Source organism: Tursiops truncatus, chromosome 3 (genome assembly GCF_011762595.2).
Source record: "Tursiops truncatus isolate mTurTru1 chromosome 3, mTurTru1.mat.Y, whole genome shotgun sequence".
NCBI lineage: Eukaryota > Metazoa > Chordata > Mammalia > Artiodactyla > Delphinidae > Tursiops > Tursiops truncatus.
Window position 1 is genome coordinate 118,123,459 of NC_047036.1, and position 27,468 is coordinate 118,150,926.

Genomic DNA, 27,468 nt, shown 5'->3' on the forward strand with positions numbered 1-27,468 from the left:
CACACGAGAGAGACACGGCCCCCCTCCCCACTCAGATAACCCGAGGAGACACAGTCTCCCCCTCCCCACGGGCAGACACACCGCCCGGGAACCCCATGGGCGAGACACAGTCCCCCCTCCCAGAGAAGTCCCGCGTGGAGACGCCCCCTAAGAGGCTTTCTCTTGGCCAACACAAGCCAACCAAACACCAGGAGACGGCCCCACACAGGGAAGAAATGGCTCCGGAGGCCGGGCCCTCAGGAGAGAGAGGTATCCCAGAGCCCCTGCGAGAAAAGACAGCTCAGAGCTGCCCAGTCTCATCCGAAGTGCTGCAAGTCAGAGACACCCCTGGGGAAGAGGTGCAGGGAGGGCCAGAAACATCTCTTCCCAGACATGCTTCAGAGATAGCCCCCTTCCCTGGGAAGAGAGATGGCCCAAGACTGACATGCCTTAAGTACTCCGAGAAACCCTGGGAGGACAACAGGCTCCCCAGAGAGCCTGGGTAGCGGGGGAGACATGCTCCCATGGTCCCCAGCGGGAATACATGTCCCCCCCACCCAGAGACTCCCAAGGGGAGAGATAGGGCCTAGGGAGCCCCCAGAGGTGAGGGATGCCCCAGAGACCCTCCCCCGAGGATGTGAGACGCGCTTCAGGGACCCTAGGAGAGAAGTATGTCCCCATATACCCTCCCCCTACCAAGAGACATGCTCTGAAGTAGGAGGTAGGGACAGACTAGGTCCCCTCTAGGAAGACACTGACTGGGTCAGGCTGGGTTTGAGCGGGGTCTCCTCTGGCCAAATGTCGCCTATTTGTACATAAAACTGTACGCGACACAAGGCATTGGGGAAGGGCTTCACAGACCTAGGACCAACAGGCATGGTCCCCAGTGCTGTCACCCATCCCCTGCCCACCTTTGGTTTCACCTCTCAAGTGCCCAGGTGGTGACAGACTCAGTGCCCCAACCCCAACCAGGGGGCTAGGGGCTCTGCCTTTGCCTGTGGGAAGGGCTCCTCCTCTGTGCTTCTCAGCCCTCCCAGCCACCTGGGCCACCCCCTTCCTTCTGGCTTCTCCACTGTGCAAATGCTCCTCTGCCCTTCCACCTAGTGCGCAGGGGTCTCCGAGACCAGGCCAGGGTGCCCAGGCCACCAGGGGCTTCCAGGGGAAGTCCACTGACCCCAGGAATGCCTCCTGTCTGGACCACCCTCTCCACCAAGCAAATGGGCCTCGTACAATCCTCTTGCCAGAATCTTGACCCCCAGGACCCAGGACAGCCCTCGAGGCCACTGACCCACCAGCGGGGCACCTCACGTTACCAACTGCACCACTATTGCACCTGCCCCGTTTGTGCAGGGGGAAGGGGCTGTCTCTTTAACAAGCCCCAGCCCACTTCCTGGGCCTCCCCCAGGGAAAGGAGCCTTTGGCCAATCCCTAGACCTGGTTGCTGCCACCCCAGGCCACTCTACACCACCCCCCCTCCACCCTCCACTGAAGGGCTGTGTATGCTGGGGCCACGAGCCTAACAAGGCTCTCCTTCCCAGCACTGTTACCCCAAGCCAAGCTAGGGGCACGGAGCAGAGAACAAGGTGATTCTTCAGCCCCCTTGCTTTCAGGGGTGGAGGTGGGGTCTCTGGGGTTACAGGAGTCAAGACTCCAGCAGCACAGCTCCCAAAGGCACCAGACGACCCAGCAGCCTGTACCCACCCCTCCCACCCTCGGGCCACACCCCCAGGCTTAGACTAAGTCAAGCAAGGGCCATACCCTGAGTCTCCAGCCTCCCAGCCTGGGCCCCTGGGGAGCCGGAGAGGTATGGGCCAAGGCAGTGGGGGTTTGTGGAAGGAAGAGGGGCTGAGGCTTTGAGATGGCCACAGTGGGAGATGGGGCCTCTGCAGGATGCCCCTCACACCCTGGCCCCCTGAGGTGAAGAAAAGAATCCCACCTCATCATGGCTGACTGGGCTTCTCTGCCCCCCGATCCCCCCACGCCACGGGACCCCTGACCCTGGCAAAGGGAAGCCCAACTGGAAGAAGGGGGCCTGGAGCCCAGGGTGCCCTAAGGCAGCCCTTCCCACCCCCTGAGATCAAGGCAATGGTGGTTTTACAGGCTGACGGGTCAGTCATGGCAGGGGCTTGGGGGGGGGTGCAGAGCAGAGAGGGGGCAGGGTGCAGGTACCCCCTGTTGGGGGCAGCAACCAGCCACCCCCTGAGCAAACCTTCCTGCTCCCAACTCACCCAACCAGGCCAGAGGCACAGTCTCCCCACCCCCGGCCAGCTGCCCCCCACAGCCTCAGGGCCCCTCCGTGATGCTCGTCTGGATGTGGGGGCCAGCCTGAGCGGGGATCCCCCCCACCCCAGGGCACAGCGCAACAGTTCCAAAAAAATAGAGATTTGTATTCTTAAAAAAAATTAAATAAAAGCCCAGCTCTGCTGATAGGCGAGTGTTCCCCCATCCCCACCCCCACCCCCCTTGTTTCCCTGGCCTGCACCCCCATCCTGCCACAGCCCCAGGGGTATTTACAACATGGAACAATAGAGGCCTGGGGTGGGGGGCACTGCGGCAGGGAAGAGGGGGAGCAGGGCAGGTCTCCCCCCAGAGGGGCCCCCCCAAGACAACACAACATCAACAAGAAAAGTTGCAAATCAGGCAGAAATGGGGACGTCATTCCAAGGTCCTTATATACAGACACTGCATGACCAGTGGGAAGGGGGGGTGCCCGGATGGGACCAGGCATGGGCATGCGGCAGGCAGGTGGGCCAGCCCAGGAGCAGTATAGGAAGACAAGGCCTCCGCCCCACTCCCACCGCCATCCCACCCCACCTTTGGTAACAAAAGCCCTTCAGGGAGCCCCTGGCGGTCAAGAGTTTCCTCTGGGAGTTCCCAGGGACAGGGGCTCCCCAGTTCAGCCCTGCTGCAGGGCTGGAATGGGGGCGTCCTATGCCCGCCCTGGTTGGCCATGCGGGGCACAACGAGTTAAAAGTGTGCTGCCCACCCTTGACTCTGCCATCTGCCCAAAGTGAGGGGGTGATCCCTGGAAGTCGAGGAACCGGAGCCTAGTCATTGTAGAGGAGCCCTCTTGGGCATCAGCTGGGGGGAGCCCCATAAAGGGGAAGAGGGGGCTCCCTAGGGTTTGGGGGCTGAAGTGAGGGAAGAAGACCTGGACCCTGCATGGGGGAAGGGCCAGTGTGGTCATGAGGCCAGTAACCCCCCCACTCAGGGCCCTGGCCAGGAAGTCCACGCTGGAGGGGTCAGGAGCAGGGGCCCTGGCATGGGCCCACCTGGGAGCTGGCCGGTGGCTGGGGAAGGGATGGCCGGCCGGCCAGAAGGGGGCTCACAGGTAGATCTCGCGCTTGGCCGTCTGGGCAGATGCCGGTGTGGCTGCAGGTGGGAAGTCCGAGGTCTGGGTCAGGGGGATTTCCTCCAAGGTGGCCGAGTCCTTGCAGGAATCATGGCTACTGTGGGAGAAGGCACTGTAGGAGGGCAGGAGGCGCACGGGGGCCGTTTTGGTGTTCCGGTCTTCCGGGGGGCTGGGGCTGCCGGCGCCCGCAGGCTCCTGCCCTCCTCGGTCCTGGTAAGGCACGAAGGTGGAGAGTTTGAGGGCGCTGCTCTTGGTCCGGCGGCTGGGAGATGACTGGCCAGGCATCCAGCACGTGTCGGAGTGGCCAAACTCGCTGCACTCCCGGGTACATGTGCCCGTCATGGCGACGTCAGGCAAAGGGCGCAGGTCTGCAGGGGAGAGCCGGGAGGATGGTCCTCAGGCAGGGCAGCCTCGCAGAGCTCTGCTCCACAGCCTCCCACCAGCGCCTCCATGCCGCCTTGGAACGGGGGTGCACGCCCCTTCCTGCCCACTGAGCTCACAGGCACACACACCCTCAAATAGACACACACCCTCCCACCATCCACCGCAATAGACACACACCCTCCCACCATCCACCTCATGCGTGCTCTCTCACACACACACACAATCTGTCCTTAAATAGACACATTCTTTCCATCCTCACCCACCCTCCAGCTCTCCTCTCACACATCCACCATATCTGCCCTCAGACAGGTGCACAAACACACACCCCATCTACACACTCCGTCATCTATCTCCAGACGGGCTGAAACATGCACATTTACCCTCAGATAGGGGTGAGGAAACCCCCATCCTCATTAAAGACACAATCTCTCTCTCTCTCTACTGCTCTCTCTCTCCTCTCTCTCTCTCTCTCTCTCTCTCTCTCTCTCTCACACACACACACACACACACACACTCCTACCCTCAGATAGGTGTGGACACACAAATCTACACCAGGCATCTCTATCCTCAGACAAAGGTGGGCACATGCCTCCCTTCTGAGCCCCCTCCAGCCTCACCATGCTCCCAGTTGCCCTGGGACCCCACCCCACACCAGCATAGCAAGGCCCTGCTACAAAGCCAGGGGTTTGCGTAGAAGCACACACTCACATATCCACAAGCACACTCATGCAGCCCCTCCCCGCCTCACTCCGGCCCCTACACCACCCACCACCCCCCTGGCCTTGCCCCGCTCCCTGCCCAGAACACCCATGGGAACAGAAGTTGGCTGTCTGACATCAGCAGTAGCCAGTGTGGTTGCTGGGCAGTGGGGGTCTCCATGGGAACGTCTGGGCCTTGAGTACTTCCTGTCACAGTTGCCCCTGTCCCGCCCTCGCTTGGGGACAGTACCAGGCGGTGCCCCCCACCCCGTCCAGGGATGTGACTGAGCGGCACCACCCTCCCTGGCTTGGCCTCCTGCCAGTGCAAGGTGAGGAGGGGACAGCTCTGTTGTTAACCCCTCCGGGGCTCTTCAGTTCAGGGCAGAGTGGGGGGACCCAACGTGGCACGGAGCAGAGCACGGGCACTGGGTGGGCGGGGCTGGGTGCTGGGCCGAGTCCCACAGACCCCAGACCCCAGAGCAGCTCCCACATACCTGGCAGTCCACCTCAGGGCCTGCTCCGGCCAGCCGGCTCTGCGCGGGCACAAAAAGGACGAGACGGGCGTGAGATCGCACGATGATGGGCAGGGTGGGGATGGAGGGCACTCTGAGACCTGGGGCCTGGGAGGTTAGACAAGAGCCCTGGGCCGAGGGGTGAGGTGTGGAACTTTTCATCTTGTGGCGGGCTGGGGGAGTTTGGACTGAGGGAGGGGATGAGATCTGAGGAAAGCTCTAAGCTGGAGAGTCTTTCTATCCCAAGGGGAAGCTGATTTAGTCTCCCCACCACGGGCCACCAGAGGTGCCTTCACGCACACACACGCACTACACACACACATTCTGACAACACGCCCCCCATCCATTCCCATGCTGACCTCTGCTCCAGCCCAGATCCCACGTCTGCCATCACCCTCCAAGCCCCGCCCACACAAGCCTTTCCCCTCCCCGGGCCTCCCCACTCCTTCTCCTCAGCCACACCCTCTCCTGCTCCTCCCGACAGGGGATCATCACACCCTTCTCTGGGCTCCTCATAGCATCCAGGGTCCCTTCCCTTTTCTCAAGGCCCTCTGCGCTCTCATTATCTCAGGATCCCCTCAAAGTTCCCTCACCACCACCTGAGCCCTCTGGCCCCCATTCTCAGGGTCTCTGTTCCCAGGAAGCAGAATAAAGTAGTGCTGAATTCAAAGTCTTTGGAGTCAGAGGTGCCTGGGTGTGAATCCCTCCCAGCTCTGTCACTTCCTGTATATGACTTTGGGTAAGTGACTCAACCTCTCTGAGCCTCCGTTTCCCCCACTGTAAAGGGGGCACAATAAAGTTCTCAGATCAGAGAGCGGTTGCGAAGGTTAAATGAACGTATACCAGAAAGCTCTCAGCACAGTGTTTACTGCTGAATACATGAGAGCTCGAGAGATGGAGGCTACCTCTAAGGTCTCGTCATCACTCACAGGCTTCTACTCATTCCTGGGGTCCCCTCACCGTTCTCGGGGTGCTCCATCTCTCCTATGCTGCCATCGGGGGTGGTGCGCTCATAGTGATCCTCAGGCAGAGCCAGGGGACCGAGTCGGGGCCCCGAGGATGACTTGCTGGACGGCGTCTCGGACTCCTCCAGGCCACTGTCGTAGTAACTGTGCTGGGACGGGTCCTGCAGCTCCTGCGCCTGGCTGGTGGCGGAGAAGGTGACTCGGCGGTGAGGTAACTGCAGGGAGAGGGAGTGTCACTGCCAGCCGGCCAGCCTGCGCCACGGGGCCACCACCGCACCGGGCTACAGCCCCAGCCAAGCCCACCCCCAGAGCTCCTAGCCCTCTAGGCCTCAACAGCAACCAGGAAGAGGCCCAGCCCCCTAGCACAGCAGAACCCCCCCAGAAAGCAGAGACCTTAATAGAGGACTGCCCCTTGATTCTAGGTCAGCTCCCCGGACAGCCAGGACCACGCACTGGAAGTCCCAACACAGCACAGGCCCCAGTGTTATGATAGCTCCCAGGCCAGCACAATAAGCTTAATCCAGTACAACCACTTGTTAGAGCACAGCTTCCCAGTACTGGCACGGCCTCTGTTTAATTCCAGACAGCCAACACCAAAACAGCACAACACCAGCCAACTCCCCTAATTCCAGCATAGCCTCTAAACACCAGCAAGCCTCCAGTTTTTACAACAGCTCCCTAAAAGCAGGACAGACTCCTAATTCCACAACAGCTCACCAATACCAGAACAGTTCCCTGATTTCCAAATAGCACCCTCCAGACTCCAGCTCCTCACCTGTCTCATTGCTCTGTTAACTTCTCATTGCCTCCAGCCAGTGGGGTGCTAACCTCTTTCTGATCTTCTGTTCCTCACCCCTGGTCTGTAATGCCATAGGCAGGACTCCCTGCTGAGTCCCCACCCACCCAGGTGCCCACCGCGTTCCCCTTCAGAGAGGCCTGGGAGTGGAAAAAGGTGGGAGGGAAGAGGGAAAGGGAGCCTGATGACAAACCAGGGCACCTTGGGGGTGGGGTAGCAGAACACTGGGAACTCCCCAGTCCTCCAGATCAGGAAACAGTATTAACTGGAGCGGGCAGGGCCCAGGAGGACCTGGGCATGGGGGGAGGGGCCCAGCAGACATCAGGGATTCGGAAGGCTGGCTTCTTCGAACGGAGACTCCTTCTAGGAAAGAGGAAGGAGCTTCCGGGAGGGGCCGCTGGCTTGGTAGAGCCAGGATTTAGGAGCTTGGCGCAGGGACTGGGGTGGAGGGAGGGCAACAGGGACAGGCTGCTCCCAGACAGCAGCCCTGCCTGCCTGCCATGGGTTGACGATCTGGCAACCTCAGCCTGGCACTCGGTACAACCAACCCATCCCCCAAACACCCACCTGGGACCACCACTGGTTCTCCTGCCAACTGGAAATTAGAAGTTGTGGAGGGCGCAGACCCGGGCCCCTGTGGGCCAGGGGTGGGAGCAGCCCGGGCCCAGGGCCCTGCTGACGAGTCTCCAGGCTCCTTCTAATCCTCTAAGACCTTGTGGTGCTTTGTCTTTAAAACTCTCAATAGGAGGTTCTCAAGATGGCCAGACGAGGGTGTCCCAGGTCTGCAGACCCACCCTCCTGATGCCCTACACAATTTCCGTGCCATCCAAGGCAGCTGGGGTAAGGGAGGTTGTCAGCACAGGGAGCTTTGGAGCCGCCTTCCCACCTTGGCTCCCACCCCACCTTCAGGCATAGGCAACCCTTCTCGAGATCCACGTTGGGATCCAAAACACTGAAAGGTCTGGGTGATGACAGACAAGATCCCCAAAACTGACCTGATACTTGGGGCTGGGAGGATGTAAAGGAGCACGTCCACCTGGTGATGGAGTGAATAGGTTCCAGGAGGGTCTGGGAGGCACAGGGCAGTCTGGCTGTTGGGTGTTTTTCTTTCCAGTTTTCTTTTAAGACATTAGCCAGCAGCCCTCCCTCCCTGCAGAACCTGTGCCTGGTAATCCAAGGCTTCAGTCCTGCCTCCTAGGCACATCACTTGGTCTTTTTCCTATGATTCTTTTCTGTAAAATGGAGGGTTGGGTCATACTCAACGCTAAATATTCCCTATCATTCTATGACTATCAAATCTTAAAAAGCCTAGATCCAAAATCTCTCTCAGACCCTAGTCCAGAAGTTCTAGACCCTTGCTGGTTATTTCCAATCGGCCGTCCCTATGGACCCTTCAGATTCAACATGCCTGAAACCAAATTCTTTTTCTTTACTCAGCGTCTGCATGGGCAAAGATCTCATCATCCTACCACCCAGATTCAGAAGGATGATATCTATCTGGGGATCCTGGTAGCTCTCCACTCACTCCCCATCCCTATCCCATATCCAATTATCCCTTGAGTTCTGTGAGTCATTTCTCCAGAAGGTCAGCCTGATCCATCCATCCATCATGCCCTTTTCCACCATCCTTGCTCAGACCTTAGAGGTGCAGTCCTGTACCTTCACCTCTACCCACCTTAAATCCACCATACACTCCAGTAAACTCTCTAAAACTCAGTTCATCCAAAGCTCATGAGCTTTCGGGGCCTCCCACTTCTTCTTAAGGAACTTTTGGCAAAGCATCTATGTCCTCTACAGCCTACAGTCTTCCAGTCTCCTGTCTCAGCTCCCTCCTATACCCTCCACTCCAGCCAGAATCCCCTTTCTGCCCTCCCCCTGCCTCCGACTTGGTCACGCTCGCTCACTCCAGCCTCACCTCAGGATTGGCTCAGCCTCCCGTCCAACTCCAGCTCCTCACTTTATGAAGAGCCAGCTCAGGGTTCTCATTCCCCTCCCAGAAGCCCACCCCCATGTCCTATGCACGTTTTCTCATACTGTGTGCCTCAAAGAAAGGGAGGGGGCACCATGGTCAAATAAAAATTTGGAAAACCCAGAGTTACACAAAGTTTAACAGGTTTTCCCTTCTTGCAGGCTTTGCAGAGCCTTTAATAGGTTAACGTGAACTTAGTCTTGGAACCCCTTTTTTATAGCGTAACGGAAAACAGCAGACTCTGGCAATCAGATTTCCTGATGATTTGTGTTTGAATTTGACTCCATCGCTAACTAGTTTTCACTTCTGTAAAATGACCTGCATCACAAAGAGTTATGAGCAGTGGATGAGCTAATTCACATAAAATGCTCAGCATGGTACGTTGCACCTGGTAAGGACTCAAAAAAATGGAAGCAAGTTGTGGCAGAAGTGGTAGAACAAGTTGGGAAGAGCTTTAATATGTGGCAGTTCTCACCGGTGAGAATCGACACCACGATTCTCAACTGCCTCATCTTGTTACTTGTATGTCTTGTAGAAATGTGACCATTTTTCCCTCAAGGTCTAATACTATGCTGAGCACACAGTAGGGATTCAGCCTATGTGTCTTAATGATGACACTGGTGTTGTGGTTTTGTTGTGTTTGAATGTTCAGTGTGGCTCCACGGATGGGTTGGACTGGAGCCGAGTAAGGGATAATCCCTCAGACCTTGAGAAAGAAAAAGAGATTAAGGAGCTAAAGGAACAGAAGAAAGAGAGAGGCGGTGGCAGCAAGGAGAGGAACAAAAGAGAAAGAATGATTGGTCAGGAGCTGCTGGAGGTAACCCTAGAGATGCTTATTTGTCCAAGGGAAACGCGATGAAACCAGATTTCACTTCCCCATGCACCACTCCTCCAAAGCCCCTAGGAGTTTTTACTTTGGGGGTACCCCGGGGCATTGGGGAGTTTGTGGACGGAATCAGAGTAGAGAGCTGGCACCCTGGACCTCCTGGGAGTGTCTCAAGCCTCTTCAGTCGCCACGGAGACAGGTTGCCTCTGGCCTCAGAGACTCCCCCTGGACCTGAGGCCCCTCACCCGGACTTTAGCCTCCTCCTCAGGCACAGCCAGAGACAGGGCAGACCCAGGAGAGCAAGAAGTGAGAGACGGAGAGAGAGAGAGTGAGTGAGAGCTAGCAGCTCAGGGTGGCCAGAGCAAGGAGCTGAAGGAAGGGAAGGGAGGGGGCCGGATAGGGCGCCTCAGCCCTGGTCAGCAGGGGGGATACAGAGCAGGTCAGTCCATAGCACTGGGGGATATCCTCCCCTCTCCCTGGGCCCTCCCTCCCGGCAGCCCAGACTGGTGACCATGGTGGGAAGACACAGGGCAGAGCAGGCTAATTGCTGGGTGTTGAGCGGTATTGGGATGAAGAGGCTGGGAAAAGGACTTGGGACGATCTTACCTCGAGGGAAGGTGCCTGGTATAATTAAGAGGTTCTCTGCCTTCACCTGAGGCAGCCAGGCTGCACTCCACCCCCACCAGCTGCTCTGGTCTGAGCTCTGTTGGGAGATGCTCCGATGTGCACAAATGGGAAAGGTCAAGTCTCAGCCAGCAGAGAAAGGGCAGGACTTGGGTGCATCTCCATCCGCTTTCTTGGTAAAGGGTGCCATTCCCAGGGAGGTCTCACAAACGTGAGGGAAGGGGACACTGCTGGACAGCTCCATTTGAAGCCTGCTCAGAAAGCACTTCCCCCAATCATGGACATGGTCATGGTGGGGCGGGGGGGGGACCTGGTCAATTAAGATAGGGTTGGGGCAGAGGGGCAGGTCTGGGACGGGGGAAGGGACAAAGAGCAGGGATGGGGAAAGTGAGGCAGGACATCGGACAAAGGGCTGTTTCCAGTCTCTCTCGCTCCTTCTCTCAGTTCCAGGAAAATAAGAAGCCAAAACTCCAAAAATAGAGAACTTTATTATCAGGGTGAAGTGTTTGGGGCTGGGGGAGGGGAACTGGGGCCCAGCCCCAGGAGTCTGGGGTGGGGAAGAGGGTGACACACAGTACACAGAGAAGGCACAAGTGGGGAGGCCCCCTTCCCTGACAGAGCGTCCACCTGGTTACCCACCAGGACCCCAGGTCTCCCCCTTTCCCCCCTAGAGAAGCACCCATGGCTGGTCTCGGACAGAGACCCACGTTTGTAGGAGACTTCTTCTCCATTTCCCTCCCCGCTTCTGCCTCCAAACCCTTCTGCTCACCTACCCATCAGTCCCCACCTGCAGGACCCAGCGGGTGGTCCAGTGTCCCAGGATGTGACAAGCCACAGGCCTCTCTCCCAGTGCGGAGCGGGGTTGGGGGGGGGACACGGAGCACACCCTCAGTTTGTATTCGGCTCGGCCCGACCCTCCAAGCCTGGGTGAGGCAGCAGGGTCATCAGTGGTCCCAGCATCCCCCGATCTTTGGCTCCACCTCCCACCACTGACTTGGGCTGGTGAGCACGGCAGGCCCGAGACACCAGCTCTGTTACTCCCACACCTCGGTCCAGATGGCCCCGTGGTAGGGGTGGGGTGGGGGCCGGGGTATGCTGAGCTTCAAGGGCTGGCCTACCTGCTTGCTGGGGTATTTGGGGGGGTTGGTGCGGTAGCTGTAGTCAGAGTACTGCTCAGAGCCCGTGGACGTCGTGTCCCCAGTGCCTACGAAAGTGTTGGCTGGTGGCAGGTCCTGCACCACCTGGTGCTTCTTGGAGGCGGAGGGTGACTGGGGCTGCAGCTGGATGGAAGGCAGTGGGGAATTAGAGCGATAGTGGCGGCCGAGGTCAGGGCTGCCTGGTGGGTAGTTGAGGGGCAGGTGGATGCGGGGGCTGTCCCCAGGGGCATCGCTCATCAGGTTGAACTTGAGGGATTTCTGCAGCCCGGCCTCATCCTCGTCCTCCACCGGCTTCACGGGCTTGGGAGACTTGCTCTTCTTGCCCTTGCTTTTGTTTCCCTTGGAAACTTTGCTGCTGGGCTTGGGGGCATACAGGTCCTTGGTCTCCTTCTTGCCAGCCTGGTAGCCACTCTTGGCCTCCCGTTGCCGGCAGTAGCGCACGAGCACGGCCAGGGCAATGAGCAAGGCCACGGCCACGACACCCGCCACCACGCCAAACAGGATGTTGCCGCGCTGCTTGGAGCGCTCGTATTCCGGATCCCCAGCAATGTCGATGTCCAGCGGCGTGTCCAGGCTGTGGCCCAGCAGGGTCTCCAGCAGGGTGCGGTTGGCCAGGGTGTCATTGACATACAGGTGGACCAAGGCTGTGCCAGAGCGAGGGGGCTTGCCGCGGTCAGTGACCTTCACCACTAAGCGGTGCAGCCCATGGTGGCGCCGCTCAAGCTCCTTTTCCAGGGTGATGGCGCCGGAATGCGACCCAATCTGGAAGAGTCCGTAAGGGTTGCCGCCGGCGATGCTATAGGTCAGCTCAGCGTTGACACCAGAGTCAATGTCCTCAGCTGTCACCTGGCTGACCGTCTCGCCCAGACGGGTCTGGGGGGTCAGCAGCCGGTGGGAGGTGTTGGAAGGGGCGGTGATAAAGGGTGCGTTGTCATTCTCATCCAGCACGTTAATGGTGACGCCAACGTAAGCCGAGCGAGGTGGGACGCCGCCGTCCACCGCCTTCAGCTGGAAGGTATAGGTGCTTTGCTGCTCCCGATCGAAGCTCAGGCTGGAAAGGATGGTGCCCGTGCCGTTCTGGATAACAAAATCACCATTGTCCTGCTCCACCGTGAGCTGCACCCGGGCGTTCTCCCCCTTGTCCCCATCAATGACCGTCACCATGCCCACTGGACTCAGCGCCGGCATGTTCTCCATCACTGAGAAGTTGTAGCCACTCAGCATGAACTTGGGGTCATTGTCATTGCAGTCCAGCACGTTGACAAGGACGGTGGCTGTGCCTTGGAGGCTGGGGCTGCCCCGGTCGGCTGCCACCACCTTCAACTCGTAGCTTTCCCTCTGTTCTCTATCAAGGGATGTCTTCACCCGGATCTCTCCAGTCTCAGGTGAGATGGTGAAGAGGCCCTTGGCAGCCGGCTCAGGCTCCAGCGAGTAAACCAGCTCAGCATTGGAGCCCGAGTCGGCATCGCTGGCAGTGACCTCGGCGACCACTTCACCTGGCTTGTTGTTTTCTGGGAAGGCGACCTCAGTGACACTCTGGGTGAAAACAGGTGCGTTGTCATTGACATCCACCACCTGCACCTTGAGGGAGTTGGTGCTCGAGAGTGGGGGGTTGCCAGAGTCCACGGCCACAATCTCAATGGTGTAGTCTTTGACCTTCTCATAGTCGAGCGGGGTGGTGGTCTGCAGGAAGTACTTCTTCTTGCTGTCACTTCCCGTCTCACTGGCCTGGCGGAGCTGGAAGGGCACGTCACCTGCCACCACACAGGTGACAGCTGCGTTTTCTCCCTCATCTCGGTCAGATACCTGCACCAGGGCCACAGCTGTCTCTTCTGCCACGTCCTCTGAGATGTTAGCCATCCCGTCTTGGTGAGTCACCAGCCCTATGCCCCGGATCTCAATGGTGGGGGCATTGTCGTTCACGTCCTTCACGGTCACCACCACTTGGGCTCGGGCACTCTTGGGGTTGGTGCCTCGGTCCTTGGCAAGCACCGAGAAGCGCAGGGTGCTTAGGTCCTCACGGTCCACGGGGCCCTGCACAGTGATAAGTCCCGTGTTCCTGTCCAGTCTCAGAAGACGCCTCACAACCTCGGGCACCTGGTGGAACGTGTAGTCGATCTCTGCGTTGGCACCTTGGTCAGAGTCATTGGCCTTCACCTACAGGACAGGGGGAAGAAACAAGGAAAACGGGGCTGGGTTAGTTTGGCGATAAATTAAGCGACACATTTCTGCCTTTCCAACGAGCACGGCAGACGCAACTAATCTAACAAGGCACCCTTTCCAAAAGCAGCACATGCATGCCCTGCCCTTTTCCCAATCCTGACACTTTGGCATATATTACGGATCTCTTCCCCTGAAGAGCACAGATACAGCCCACAAATCCTCAGTGGTGCTACAAGCTACTACTAGAGATGGCACAGGGCAGAACTGAACTCTACTTATCACTCCTATACTAGCCCACCCAAATATGGGGATGAGGATCCAATTAGCAGCTAGGGCAGCCCTTCCACCCGATTAAACTGGCCTTCAAACCCTTCTGAAGAGCTGGAAAGGTGTGAGTAGTAGAGATGGTGTGTATGCGTGACATATGTGTGCAACACGCATGCATGCACACACATGTGATTACGTGAGAAGGTATGTTTATGCACGTGTCTACTGGCACACGAATGGAGACCCACGTGCCCCTCTGGAGGCCACAGGTGAGGGGATTTCTTTTTCGAAAGGAGCCAGGTAGGGATGTGGGTCAGAGGGAGCCCGCCAGGCCAGGTCACTACACTCTGTCAAAACCGGGGAAACCTGTTTCATCTCTCTTCCCCTCCCATGGCTGGCGCTGGCTAGGCATCAACTTGAGGAATCCAGCCGAGCCTGCGGCCAGGAGGGAGGGGCTGGTGCAGCCCACAGAGCCTGCTGGCAGCGGGCTGGGCTCCCAGCATCACACAATGAACTGTCTGTCCCTTTGCAGTGGGCGCATCCTTCCACGCCAAGGCCGACACACACTCGGCCCAAGTCTATACAAACATGGGTGGTAATGGGGCAACAGGAGCCAGGTGGGAACGGTCATGAGGTAGCACTGGTCAGGGAGCAACAAGAGGGATGGAGTTAGGTCACAGCCCAACAGAATGTGATGGCAGTGCGGGCGGGGGCGGGGGAGGAGGGGGTAGGGGGTAGACAGGATAGGCGCCACTTGGCAGAGTCTCTGGGGAGCAGAGCAAGAGTCCTAGGTTCAAATCCCAGCTCTGCCACTTCCCAACTATGAGGCCTTGGGTCAATTATTTAACATCCTCAAGCCTCAGTCTACAAATGTGCAAAATGGGGATAATGATAGAACCTACTTAATGGGGGTGTGGTGAGGATTAAATGGGATGATAAGTGTAAAAATGCCTAACACTGCCTGGCACATGGCAAGTGCTCCCTACATAGCATTTATCCCTCTTTTTGTCCATCCAGCTCTGAAAATCGGTGCTGACACAGTATTGGGCATTGCACCTAGCAGGCCCTCAGGCCACTGCTAGTCTCCTTTCCTTCCCATCAGGATTTTTTTGTCAGTGAAAACACTGGTGAGCTACCTGGTCTCTGCTCACCCCTCTAATGGTTTCTCCTCGCCCCTCCATCCCCCTGTTCCCCCAGTCTGTCACCAGCTTTTTCATTATGATCCCCACTGTCTCCCTGTCTCTAGACTGGTCACCCACCTCCTTGTCTGCCTCTCTTGCCACCTCACCTCTCTGTCTCTGTCTCTGAGTCTTGACTTCTGTCTCTCTTTCCCTCCCATCTTGCTCAGTTCTCCTTCTGCCTCTTTCCCACTGCTGGCTCTCTCCCATCCTCTCTTTTCTGCTCTGTCTACCCGTAGCCTCGTCTCTGCCCCATTCTCCTGCGTCATCCCGCTTCCCAGCTCTTACACCCATGGGCTCTGAAGCCAAACTGTTGGATGTGGCCAAGGTGGAATCTGAACACATCAGGTGGGGGTTACCAGGCAAGTTTCCTAATCTCTGTGGGCTCAGTTCCCCATCTGCAAAATGGGGATAATGCTTACATTGTACTGTGGAGATTAAATGATATAATACACATAATGTATTCAGAACAGTACCTGGCACCTAGGCTATGATTATTCGCCATCCCCGACTGTCTGTCTCCCTTTTCTTTCTCAGTCTCTCTTCTACAGGTTCCAGTCCACCAGCCTCTAAAAAGAGGCCCAAACTCCTCCCCGTGCCCTGCTTCAGCTTGAGGACTTGGGATGAAGGGTTTCCCAGGACGGGTAATGGTGAGCCCTCCTCAGCTTCCTCATACCAAAGACAGACAGCTTCAGCCCATGGGGAAGGAGAAAGGAGCTGGGGCTGGCAGGAGGCCAGGGCTGAGATGACAGTGGGAGATACGCCCACCTGTCTGCAGGGACGCTTTCTTTGCTCTCTCCCAGGCCCTGACCCCACCAAGCTGCCCAGCCCCTGGGGCAGTTCCCATCGAGAGGGGTGTTGAGAGCTTCAGCAGAGGCCACCGACCCCCCCCTACTGTGCCCAGCACCCCACACCCATGGGTACCCTGTGCCTAGGGGAGGAGGTGGGTGTACAGACATCTGTGTACAGTTTTCTAGAATTCTGAGGACTCACCTGGCTAAAATGATCTCTTGTGACTGTCAGGGATGGGCAAAGCAAGGCTCTGTCCTCCAGCCTCAGGAAACTCGCATGTGGCTAAAGGGCCCCTGGTTGGGAAGACATTCTCATCTCTGGAGAGATTCTACTTGGACAAAAGGCAGTTCACTTGTTCCAGCTCAGCTCACTTGGCTGGGGAGAAGGATATCATTTGACTTGGGAGGGGGTTTCACTTTGCAGAGGTTTCTCCAGCTCGAGTCTGCCTCGGGGATGGGGGGATCACTGTTCATACGCTATGTCACTGTCACCTGAATAGCTTGACAGAGGAAAGTAAATCCCCTGCTGGGGTGTGGTGGACTTGTGGGAAGGTCTCACCAGGCGGGGGCTGGGGAAAAGAGATCTCACCGCAACATCTTGGCCATCTTGCCCTTAAGTGAAGGGAACTCTCACGAGGTTGGGGTAGGCTCCCATTTCTAAATGTGGGTCACCCTGACAGTTAGATGGAGGGGCCTCTCACCTGGATGACTGAGTGTCCTATGGGGCTGTTCTCAGACAGCTCAGCCTCGTAGGACGGCCGCTCGAACTTGGGGGCATTGTCATTGGTGTCGAGCACAGTGACCCGCAGCAGGGCGCTGCTGGCGCGTGGGGGGTTGCCACCATCCTGCACCTTGATAGTGAGGTCATAAGAGTCCAAGCGCTCCCGGTCCAGGTTGCCCATCACGATGAGCTGCGGCTGCTTTCCGTCCTGGTCCTCTGCCACCTGCAGCTTAAAGAGCCCCTGGGCCTCGGGCCCCACCTGCAGCTCATAGGATGCCACACCATTGGGGCCAGCATCGCGGTCCGAAGCCACTGGGATGGAGAAGAGTGAGCCATTGTTGGTGTTCTCGGGGATGGGCAGCGTGATGACTGGTGAGGCGAAGTTGGGCGTGTTGTCATTGATGTCCTGGACCTCTATCTGGCCCTCTAGCAGCCGGGGGCTTCCATTCTGCACGAGATCCGTGATAGACACCTCAAACTCCAGGATGCAGGGCTCACCCGGGAGCTGGTTCTGGCATTCTCGGAGCCCCTCGCGGTCGATAGAGGTCTCCGTGGTAAAGATGTCGCCTGTCTTGCCATCCACCCGCAGGTACGGGGCGCCTACTTCTAGTTTGTATAGGTGGCCCACGTCTGGAAAACCGTAATCGGCTGCGAGGCTCCCAATGAGGGTGTTGGGCGGTTGCTCCTCTGGCACCTTGTACACCACCCGAGTGGCGTGGCCTGGGGACGGAGCCAGCAGCAGCAGAAGGGCCAGCAGCAAGGCAGGCGGCAGCAACCGTTGCCCCCCAGGGCCTGGGCTGCGCCTCAGGGACCCCATCCGGGCAGGCTCCAGAATCAGGAGGGCTGTACGCGAGGGAGACAAAACAGGGGGTCAGCTGGGAGGAGGGCCCAGGCCCTGGGGGCTGCCCAGAGCCAGCCGCCGACTCCCCCTCTGCCACCTACACACTGATCTCCCAGGAGAGATCTGCCCTAGTACAGAGCGCAGAACCCTGAGTCTCACCCACAGCTGGTGTAGCAGCAGTGTCTGCCCCAGCTGGAGGAGCAGGTCTAGAGCAGTTCCTGCCCAAGGAACGCCCTGACCCACCTGACACTCCCTCCCTCCCTGCTCTCTACTCTGTGCTTTGCCCAACACCTCCTTCTCAGCAGCATCCTGCCATAGTCACCCATGCTAATTACCCTGATACTGAGATAGGGAGAGACAGCAAGTGGAAGGGCGAGACCAGGAGCAACCCCCCCACCCCCCCACCCCCACATACAAGGTAGGAGAGAGACGCAGGTACCCTCACGTTCCCCAGACCCCGGATCGTCAGCTGCCCACGCTGAGGGCCACTCACGTTGGCTGCAGGGAGAAGGGATGATGTCACGTTCCTCTCCCTTCTGAGATGCCAAGTCAGTGTACGCACAGGAGGTAGGACATCTCAGATCCCTTTCTCCTGGCAGTAATCACCCTAGTGCCCAATGTCCCCGCCCTCGTGAAGGGCCAGCTTGGACTGGGCACCGGTTAGGGCTGTGGAGTAGGTGTTAGCCCTCCCCGAGCCCCTTCCAAACAAACATGCCCCTGGGCACTCACACCTGTGTGTACACACACAGCTCCCGGGGCTCCTCTACCCTCCCTCTCCACCAGGGTGGGGGACGGCGGGGAGGAGAGACACGAGCAGGTATGTGGAAGAAGAGAGTAGACGTCAAGACTGGGGTCAGGACTGTGGTCAGAGCTGACTAGCCCTGGAATTGGCATTGGGAGCTGCCCCAGCCTATCCTTAGCAACTAGGAGCCCAGCAGGTCTAACTGGGACAGAGCTGCCAATAACACCAGCAGCCTTGCCCTGACCGCTCACTCCCCATACCCCTGCTCAGTCTCTCAGTGAACATCTGGCCCCTCCCCCGCTTAATCGGTCCAGTCCCATCTCATACCTGCCTCTCCCCGCCCACCCCCAAATCCTTCCAGTTAGAGCCCTGTATGCCCCAGCCAACCACAAGCTGCACTGCCATCACCACAAGAGCCTGCTTCTTCTGCCCATCTCCCCCAGCTTTGAGCTGTGCATCAGCAGACCCCAGCCAGACCCTCCAGCTAAGTCCCAGTCTTGACTCCCTCCTCCTCTCCAGCACTACCACGACCACAGCCAGCCCTTCTATTCAAATCCAAAATCTTCAGCCCAGTATTTTCAGCAGAGGCTCAGGCTCAATCTTCCTTCCCTAGCTCCTGGAGTACGTGCCCCATACCTGGAAATCCCACCCCAGGCCCTGTCACAGGCCACACCCACCCCACTGAAGGCAGGTTCTGGTCACCCAGGAAGCCTTCCCAGGCCTCCTCAGCCCTCGGTGACCTCTCCTTCCTCCAACTCACAGCCACTTATTGTGTGTCTCAATCCCATGGCAATGAATCACTGTGCAGCCTGGGACACCGCCCGCCCCTGTTGTTCAATCCCAGTTATTGTGCACTTATTCCTGTGTTCTCTGCACTTATTCCTCTCCGAGCATCCCGAAGGAAGGGACAGGGCTCCCTACACTCATCCCCCAGCCCCCACCCATTCACCTTCACAGAGCTGGGCATACTATAGGCGCTCATTCATGCATTCAGTGAGCGTTTATTGGGCACTTACAACATTCCAGGCGCTATCCTGGGCAGTGGGACACAGCGGCGAACAAGACAGATGCAATCTGTCATCGTGGAGCTGACAGTGGTTCTAACTCAAGGACTATTTGTCACTTTTGTTGGGCTGTACCCATTTGACAGATGTAAGCAGCAGGGTGGAGAAGAGCAGGGAATGTGACATCAGACAGTCTGAGGCAAACCCCAGCTGCCCACTTTCTGACTGCGTGAGCTGGAGCAATTGACTTAGAGCCTCAGTTTCCTTATCTGTAAAATGGGGATAATACTACCTCTTTCCTAGGGAGTCTGAGATCATGTGGACTAAATGCCTAGCACAGTGAGTATTCAACAAATGCTCCCTCAAAGCACGCACAGTTGCAGTTAGGTAGCTGTTTGGGAAATAACCTGTGAATTGTTTCTCTTTCCTATGAGACGGTGAGTGGAGACTGGGAGGGCCTCTGCTCTGTTTACATCCTCAGGGCCTTGCCCTGGACCCTGCACACCGTAGGTACTCAGTAACAGCTCACGAATGACTGTGATTACTTCACCTCTCAGGCTTAGCCTATCCTGGAACTTTCTGTATGGTCACTGCTTGTTTTCTTGCCCATTTCCCTACTCCACTGAGAACTCCCTGGGGTCTGATTTAATCCTTCTCTGTGTAGGTCCCTAGCAGACTCTCAGCAAATGGTCATTGAATGCAGATTCCTTACACAAGCACCGCCCCTCCCTGGTCACTCCTCGCACTAATAGGCTCAACGCCTGTGAGGCTGTTATCAGATTAGTGTGTGTGTTTGCTCTCAGCTGCAATCTTAATCTCTTTAAAGGAGGGAGGAATCTATCTGATGCTCTATTTGGACCCACCCTCCAGCCATTTCCCCTCTCTCTGCATGGACCTGGCACTGGGCTCATCTTACCAACAAGCCTCAACCCAAACACACCTGTCTCCAAAGAACCTCATTCCCTTCTGGGCGCCTTGTCCTGCCCTCCCTTGCACAGCACACACACAACATGGGATCACTGTGAGCACCGATTCCGTGCGGAAGTCTTGGCGGGGTGGGGGTTACTTGGGAGTTACCCTAAACATGACAAAGAGGAGAAATAAAGCAGTGCCGGCCTGCCTCCACTCCCTCTCTCCAGATCAACGGTTTGTAACCTTTTTGGGTCACATTCCCCTTTACGTATTTTATGAAACCACACTGCAGATTTTTCCAAGAAAAATGAACACTTAGAAATTTTGGCTACAAATTCAGAGGTCCGTGGTCTGGCACCGTCAGGGTGACTTTCATTTGTAGCCGCTCTAAGAGCTACAGATTAAGCACTGACCTTGGGGGCTTCCTTCCCCATCTGGGGTCACAACCAGGGGCTCTAACCCCTCAGGCCTTCCAGGCAGCACAAACGTAGCATGCTTGTGACACATTCCCCCCCATCCCCCCTCCCCACGTCTGCCCCCTAACTCTCATACACATTCTCTCACTCACCCTGTCACCCTTAGGGGTCAGGAAAGGATTGTGGCATCTAACTTCTGAGTTGGGAAGAAAACCAAAAGGGAATATCCAAGGCAAGCAAGGTTGGGGGCGGGGAGGGGGCGCGGTTTCCTGGGAGGAAGGTGGAATTTGGGGGGGAAATGGGGTTGGGGGAGGGTTGCCCAGAGTAGGTTGCCCAATAAGAGCTGAAGAGAGTTTAGGCTCTTTTAAGCACCTGGAGAGTTCCTTTAAAATGAGTATTATCTGGCTCCACCCTTAGGAATTCTGATTCTGGAAGAGGGACCTGGAGAAACCCCCAGGCAGCAAGGTGGAGGCAGCAAGGGTCAGGAACCTTTTGGGAACAACTTTGAGGTACTCTAGGTCTTTGGAGTTAAGAAAGAAGCATAGATTCTATTATCGTCACCTTTATTACCATCATCACTCTCCTCACTATCACCATCGACCCAACTAACACTCCCCGAGAGATTTCACTACATTTACATCCATTTCCCATCGAATCCTCCCAACCCACTGAAATGGGTACTATTTATTATTAATTTATGGCTCCCCATAATACAGATGATAAAACTGAGGCTCAAAAATAATAATTGCCTTAGGTCACAGAAGTAGTAAGCAGAAGAGTTGGGATTTGAGAAATAAGAATGCCTCCTCACTGAATTGGGAAAAGGCTGGATGGGGGAAGGCAAATCAGTGGTTGTTATGTACCACCCCTGTCACCCCCCCTCCCTGCCCCCGCCAACACACACACATACACACACACACACACACACACACACACACACACAATCCCTGGGCTGCCAAACCTGCAGGGCAAGGAGTGAAAGAGAGAGAGCCTAGGGTTCAAGGTCCAAAGGAACCCAGGCCTCCCAGGATGCAGAGAGAGAGACAGAACAGCCAGGAGTGGCAGTGCGGCAGCCTTTCCTACCTCCTGCTCCCACCCACCATCCCTGAACTTTGTCCTGGTGGTTGGTTGCTGGGAGTCCTTAGTCCCAGACAGCAGCCTTTGAAACGATTAGTGCCTTATCTGCCCTTCCCTAGGCATTGGCTGCCTTCCCAGCAGGGGTGTCCCCACCTCCACCTAACGACACTGGGCACCCAGGACCCTGAGAAGCCAGAGCCTCAGTAGGGGCAGTGACTCATTCTTCTCAGGCCAGAGGAGCACAGTGAGGTGTGAGGGGGCAGAGTCCGGGGAAGGGCAAGGAAAACGCCATCTGTGTCAACATCTGGGGAGGAAGGAGAACAGTGCTGAGGGTTCACCTGGAACCTTCATTGACAGTCCACCTCGGGGACCAGGGGCCATTTCCTGCTGAATGCTGTGGCCAGAGAGGAAACATACAGGGGCAGACATCACTGTCCCAGAGGCCAGGTCAGCCCTGACCCTCACTCCTGCACTGTTACACAACAGTCACCACCACTGTGGGCACAAATCACCAAGGGACACAGCAAACATCTGGGAGAGGAGGGTAAGCAAGCTGGGCTGTGTGGGGTGGAGCTGTTCAGAGGCTTCCCACAGTGAATAAGTGCACAGCCCTCAGCTCCTCTCCCTTCTTTTTCACAACCCTCTGTTAGCCTCTGCAGGGTTTCCAGGCACCTGCATTCTTGAGTCAGACTGTCAGGGTTCAAACCCTGGTTCCACCACTTCCTAGCTGTGTGACCTTGGCCAAGTGACTTTACCTCTCTGAACATATTTCCATATTGTGAAATGGAAATAATCCTGCCTCTTGAAGTTATTTGGGAGGATTAAATGAGAGCCGATGCATTAAGGTCTATTACATTGTAAAGGACAGATAGCTTTCCATCACCGAAGACAGCACTTGATTTCCAACATCAGGCAAACAGCAGGTGCTCATTGGTTCAATAAATAAATGAGCCAATCCCCTGCCAGTTGGGAAGACCTATGAAGGCAAGGATGGTGTCTGTCTTACTACAGTACTGCATCCTCATCACCCACCATGGGCCCTAGCAGACAGTAGGTGCTCAATACATGGTTGAAAGAATCTCTCTCTGCAGCACCAACTATCCTCTCTCACGGTAGGGGCAGACCTCACCCGTATCAGAAGGGCCTCCTCCTTTCCCATCTCCTCTCCCCCCCAGCCTTGACTCCTGCTCAGCTCCTCCCCCCACCCTTGCAGACCTTCCCCTGACCCTTCCACCCACACTCCGCGGCAGTTAGCTCACCATCTCTACCTAGCCCAGCTCCCCTGACCAAGTAGCCACAGCAGCAGCCCGTCTTCCAGGAGGACGCCTTACCAGCAAGACCCCCCCTTTCTAGCTGAAATCCCTTTTGGAATTGGGGATTGGGTGGGAGGGAAGGGAAGAAACTAAATGCAGCCAGAACTGAAACCGGACCTGCTCCCCTACCACCCCGCCCCTGGCAGTCTCTGGAGGCTCCTCTCATCCCTCTCTCCTCGATTCCACGACATCCCCTGGCCTGGTCGTAATTACACATTTCAATCCTCCCAGACCGCCACGTCAAGAAAGTAACACCCATCCACCCCACACACACCTAGACCTCTGGGCTGTCACAAACACCTTCTGCGCGCTCTCCTTCCTGGCAGCTACCAAGGGTTGGCCCAGAGCAGGTAATGGAAGGCTCTCGGCGTTTTCCGGCACAACGTCCTGGACTCTGCCGGCCGGGGCAGACCTCAGCCTACACCGCCGCGGTCAGCGGGCGCTCCCCGTACACCTCCTGCGCGCGGGGTATCTCCTCCCAGAGGACGCGGGAGAGTGTGTCGGGGGAGGTGGGACGGCGGCTGTTCTCCGCCGGCCTCCGGCTCGGCCGGCCCCACCCCACCCCCACCCTCAGCAGGGAGACGCCGGGCCTTCCCGAGCTCAGGGCGAGGCGCGGCGCGGTGAGAACGCGCCTCACCGGCGTGTCCCTGGTGCCCCCAGCCCCAGGGGCCGCCGCGGGGACTCCCTCCTCCTCCGCCTCTCGGGCCTCAGCCTAGGGACCCCCGCAAGCCGGCGTCGTCTAGAGCCGCGCAGCGGGCGCAGTGAGGGGGCGGGGAGGGAGCCAGCGCCGGAATCACAAAGCAGCGAGCCCGGCCCGGAGGAGAAATTCTCGTAAAACGGACCCTCTAGCGGAAAAAGGGGGCTTTGCCCCACTCTCAATCGTCAAAGACCTCAAAGCAGCCCCGAATATTTCCTGCTAGAAGGAATGGTCTCCGACCACTGCTGAAAAACTGAGGCCAGAAGTCTGGGCTCCCGAGGGTAGCTGGGGCGGGGGGAAGGGGTGCGAGTCCTTCTCGCCTGCCGGTTGTGCTCCTGCGCGTGCCGCGCGCGTGCCCTCCTGGTCCCAGGGCCTTGCCCGCACACACGACTCTGGCCTGCAGCCGGGACCCGGCGGAGAGGACGCCCAGGTGTGAGAAGGACACAGGTGTGTGGGCCCCAGGTGTGCTGGGGATCCAGGTGGTTTGGAGAACGAAGCTAAATGGTCCGAAGAGGGTCGCAAACACCGCCCAAGGCTTGCACCCTCTGCAAAGGGACCTAGGGCCCTGGAGCTCCGGGGAGGAGGGGTTGGCGCGGGCTGCCAGGTCCAGCTCGTTCCGGGAATTCCCGGCCGGCCGGCCCCGGAGTGGGGGTGGGGAGGCGCCAGCGGGGAAGCAGGTCCGGCCAGTCCCTAGGGTTCCCGCTGGGCCGAAATTTACACTCACTGTACGGCGCTAAGGGGAAACGGGCTCTAGGGGCTCTCCGGGTGGCCCGGCGGCTTCCCCTGACGGAATCTGGCCTCCGAGGGTGAGGGACAGAGCGTGTATGCTTGTGTGTATACGCTGCAAGGTGTAATGTGACACTGTTGGTGGAAGGTGTGTGTGACACCCAGTGTTAAGATGTGTGAAGCAGTAGATTCTGTGTTTGTGACCGTGAGGCGCTGCTGTGGGTGCCACTTGCTGTGTTAGGGCGTGTGCCGTCAAGGAGTGTGCTGAAACACTGGGTTCTGTGTTTATGGGTGCAGTCGAGGGGTGCAAGCGAGACATGTGTTGTGTACCTGTGTTCTGGCCAAGGAGTGTAACATAATTTATGTTAGGGTGTGTGCCTTAAAGGAATATGTGTGTGCGGGGCTGGGTTTTGAGTGTTCATCTGGAGAACTGTGGTCGTGACACTCGTATGTGCGGGCATGAGATTGCTTTTGTGTGTCCATGTCGCCGAATGTCACACCCGGTTGTGTTTTGTTGCTTTGTATGGCCACGGGTTGTGTGTCCGTGCTGCTGAGCGTGCAGAAGCTGAAGCAGATTCTAAGCTACTGACGGTGCCCCAGTGGGCGCTGGTGTGCGGGAGGTATGCCTGTGTGCACATATGTATGTATGTGTGTACATATGTCCGTGGTCTGGCCCTCCGGGTGCCCGCGGGGAGCTGGAAGCGCCTGAGTGATCCGAGCTGGTCGCCCAACAAGTGTGTGTGTGTGTGTGTGTGTGTGTGTGTGTGTATGTGTGTGCGCGCGCGCGCGTTGTGAACGAGGGTCCTTGCTTGCTACATCCTCGGGGACGGCCCCCCTTCCAACTGGGGGCTTTGGGCTTGCCCCAGGCCATCTCCATCCCTCGCGCGGCTGGAGCCCCCCTATCCCCGCAGCTCCAAGCGCTCCGGGGTGCAGGGCGCCCAGGCTGGAGCCCAGTCCAGCACCCGCTCTCCTCGCTCGGCTATTTGCGGCGGACCTTGGAGGCCAGGGTGCCCCAGCCGCAACCCCAACCGCCCCCACCTCAGCCCCGGCGCGCTGAGCACCGACCGGGCCCCCGTGGCCTCGCTCGGCCGAGCGCCCCTCCCTCGGCTCCTGCCGGCCATGGCCGCTCCCGGCCGGGAGCCACCACCGCCTCCACCGCCACCGATCCTTACCCGCCTGTGGGCAGCGCAGGCCGCGGGCCCTGCAGTCCATGAGCCGCCACCGGCCCCGGCCCGGGCTGCGGCTCGGCACGGCACGGCTCTGGCTGGCGCTGCGGTTCAGGCTCGGCTCCGGCTGGCTTTGGGCACAGCAGCCCCGGCGGCTTCGCGTCCGCGCCGCGCTCCCGCTCCCCGAGTGTGTGAGGCGGCGGTGGTGGCGGCAGCGGTGGCGGAGCCAACGGCGAACGGAGAGCACAGCCGGGCCCGCCCCCTCCCTCCCGCCCCCTCCCTCCCCCTCCCTCCTGGCCCGCCCGCCTGCCTCCCTCCCGCCTCCCTGCCCCCTCCCCCGCCCAACACGGCCGGGAGGTGGAGCTCGGGACCGCTCTGGTCCTGCTGGGAGGGGACCCCAGCACCGCTCCCCAAAGCCAGGACCCCTTTGGCTATCTCTCCCCTACCCGAGGCCCGTATACACAGACCGTCCCCCTCCCTGGCTCTTCAGTTTACACTTATCCCACCCGTGCCCCCATCTGGGACCCCTCCCGAATTCCTTTCCTAACCTCACTCAAACACCTGTCCCCTACCCTGCCCCCCTGGGAAGTGGAGGCACGGGAAATGTCTCCCCCGGTGCCTTCTTTTCTGGGCATCTGCTCCTCCAGATCCACCTTCTTCCCGCCCAGACCCCCAGATCACCCCGAATGGCCCTCCCTTCTCACTGCGCTCAGGGGAAGTCCACCCCTCCCCCTCTGGCCGAAGCCGCAGAGCGGTCAGCGTCGGTGGCCGCAGCAAGTCTTGGGGGTGGGGCTATGGAGGGGACCGTGCGAGGGAGAGGGTAACGGGCCCCGGGGGGCTCCTCTAGAATGAGGACTGGGGAGATGTACAAGTGTGAGGATGAGGTAACGCGCCTAAGCTCGGGCTATTAGAGGGTCCCTCAATCACCTGCCCTCTGGGCGGCATGGAGCTGTGACCCCGACACATTTACCAGTGACATACACACATTCACACAGTCACATGGGTCCCTACCCCGCGAAGCCAAGCAGTGTCACGGCCTGTGTCACACGCCCTCGCAGTGCCACACGCTCCCTGTCACAATCACACCGAGTCACACACTGTGTCACACGCAGTGTCTCACACACTCAATACTCAGTTTCTCCCACTCAGTTTTGGCTCTCTGGCGCCATCTAGAGGTGTCTGAGCAGCCTGGGAACTCCTTTTCCTTCGCTCAGGGTTTGGTACCCCAGGCTTTCAAGTGCCCCAGTCTAATACGACCTCCAGCTTTTGCCACTTATAAGCCAAAGCAGTGGGTTCCAGGCCAGAAGAGTGAGAAAGACTGTCCCTGGTAAGGCCTGGAACTGGGTGTGCAGAGGCCTAATATGGGATGACTGGGCCTCTATTTGCCATAGCCTCTGACTACCCTATCCACAGACATCTTCCCATCCCTACCACTCCTCTATCCCTTGTCTCTTTCCTCTGCTTCCTCCCCTTCTGACACCTGTATTCTCTGTGGAACACTCTTCAGGGTAAGGGTGGGCTCTCGGGCCAGCTGAGGGCTGCCCAAGATCTCTCCGAGAGCAGCCCCCCTCCAACTCCCTTTCTGGCCTGGGCCCTGCTCTAGTCTGCACTCTCAGACCTCAGCCCCGGAATCCAAGATGTGGTGCTCTGGATACGAGATGGGGTGAGCTAGTGAAAGGAGGATCTGTCCTATAGGTGGTTTCTCCCGGTCCCCTGCAAAACTCATATGCTCCGCATCACTGAGCACAACTCCAAGGGAGGAATCAGTGGCCCAGAGACAAGAAATCTTCCACAGAGGAGCTGCCCCAGCTTCCCTGCCCCCAGCCTGTGCCCGCTGCCCACTGCAGCAAACCCTCCCCAGTCTGCTTGCTGGGAGCCATTCAAAGGCTCCTCTGTTCTCCTCCCTTGCTCAGGGCTGAGCAAGAGGCAGCCGCAGAGCTGGGCAGGAAATGCTAATCTCCCAGATGTTCTCCTCCGTCCTCCCCGCTCCACCACCGTCAAACCCAAATCCTGCACCTCAAGTGATAGGAGCAGAACTGGGCCAGCGCAACACCAGGGTGTGTCTACTCTTCTCCCTACTCCCCATCCCCTCCTACCCCAGCTGCCAGGCTGGGCTCTGTGGGGGCCCTGAGCCTGGGACAAGGTAGAAATGAGGATGGGGCTGTCTTCCCCAAGCAGAAGGGCAGGCAAAG

At 58.1% G+C, this 27,468-nt stretch overlaps 1 protein-coding gene across 5 annotated transcripts; it reads right to left on the minus strand.

Annotated features, from left to right (window-relative positions):
- On the minus strand, positions 1 to 25,488 carry PCDH1 (protocadherin 1). 5 transcript variants are annotated; one of them, XM_073802625.1, is made up of 6 exons: positions 25,283 to 25,487; positions 16,363 to 17,225; positions 11,224 to 13,419; positions 5,886 to 6,105; positions 4,908 to 4,946; positions 3,565 to 3,699 (listed from the first exon to the last, which is right to left on the minus strand). In XM_073802625.1, the coding sequence occupies exons 1-5, from the start codon at positions 25,320 to 25,322 to the stop codon at positions 4,921 to 4,923; spliced, it is 3,345 nt and encodes a 1,114-aa protein (XP_073658726.1). In that variant the 5' UTR covers positions 25,323 to 25,487; the 3' UTR covers positions 3,565 to 3,699; positions 4,908 to 4,920. The 5 variants fall into 5 exon arrangements, 4 of the variants coding, with proteins under 4 accessions (XP_033709232.1, XP_033709231.2, XP_073658726.1 ...); XM_033853341.2 differs by lacking the exon at positions 4,908 to 4,946 and having other exon boundaries at positions 1 to 3,699; positions 25,283 to 25,488; XM_033853340.2 differs by lacking the exons at positions 4,908 to 4,946; positions 25,283 to 25,487 and adding an exon at positions 22,962 to 25,233 and having other exon boundaries at positions 1 to 3,699.
- Positions 25,489 to 27,468: the final 1,980 nt, after the last annotated feature.

Coding starts and splice junctions, on each gene's coding strand:
- PCDH1 (XM_033853341.2), bottom strand. CDS start 25,322: ATGGACTGCAGGGCCCGCGGCCTGCGCTGCCCACAGGCGG. Junction 13,420..16,362: donor TAGGACACTCAGTCATCCAG/GTGAGAGGCCCC, acceptor CCTGTCCTGTAG/GTGAAGGCCAATGACTCTGA. Junction 3,700..5,885: donor GATGGAGCACCCCGAGAACG/GTGAGGGGACCC, acceptor TCTCCCCTGCAG/ACCTGCGCCCTTTGCCTGAC.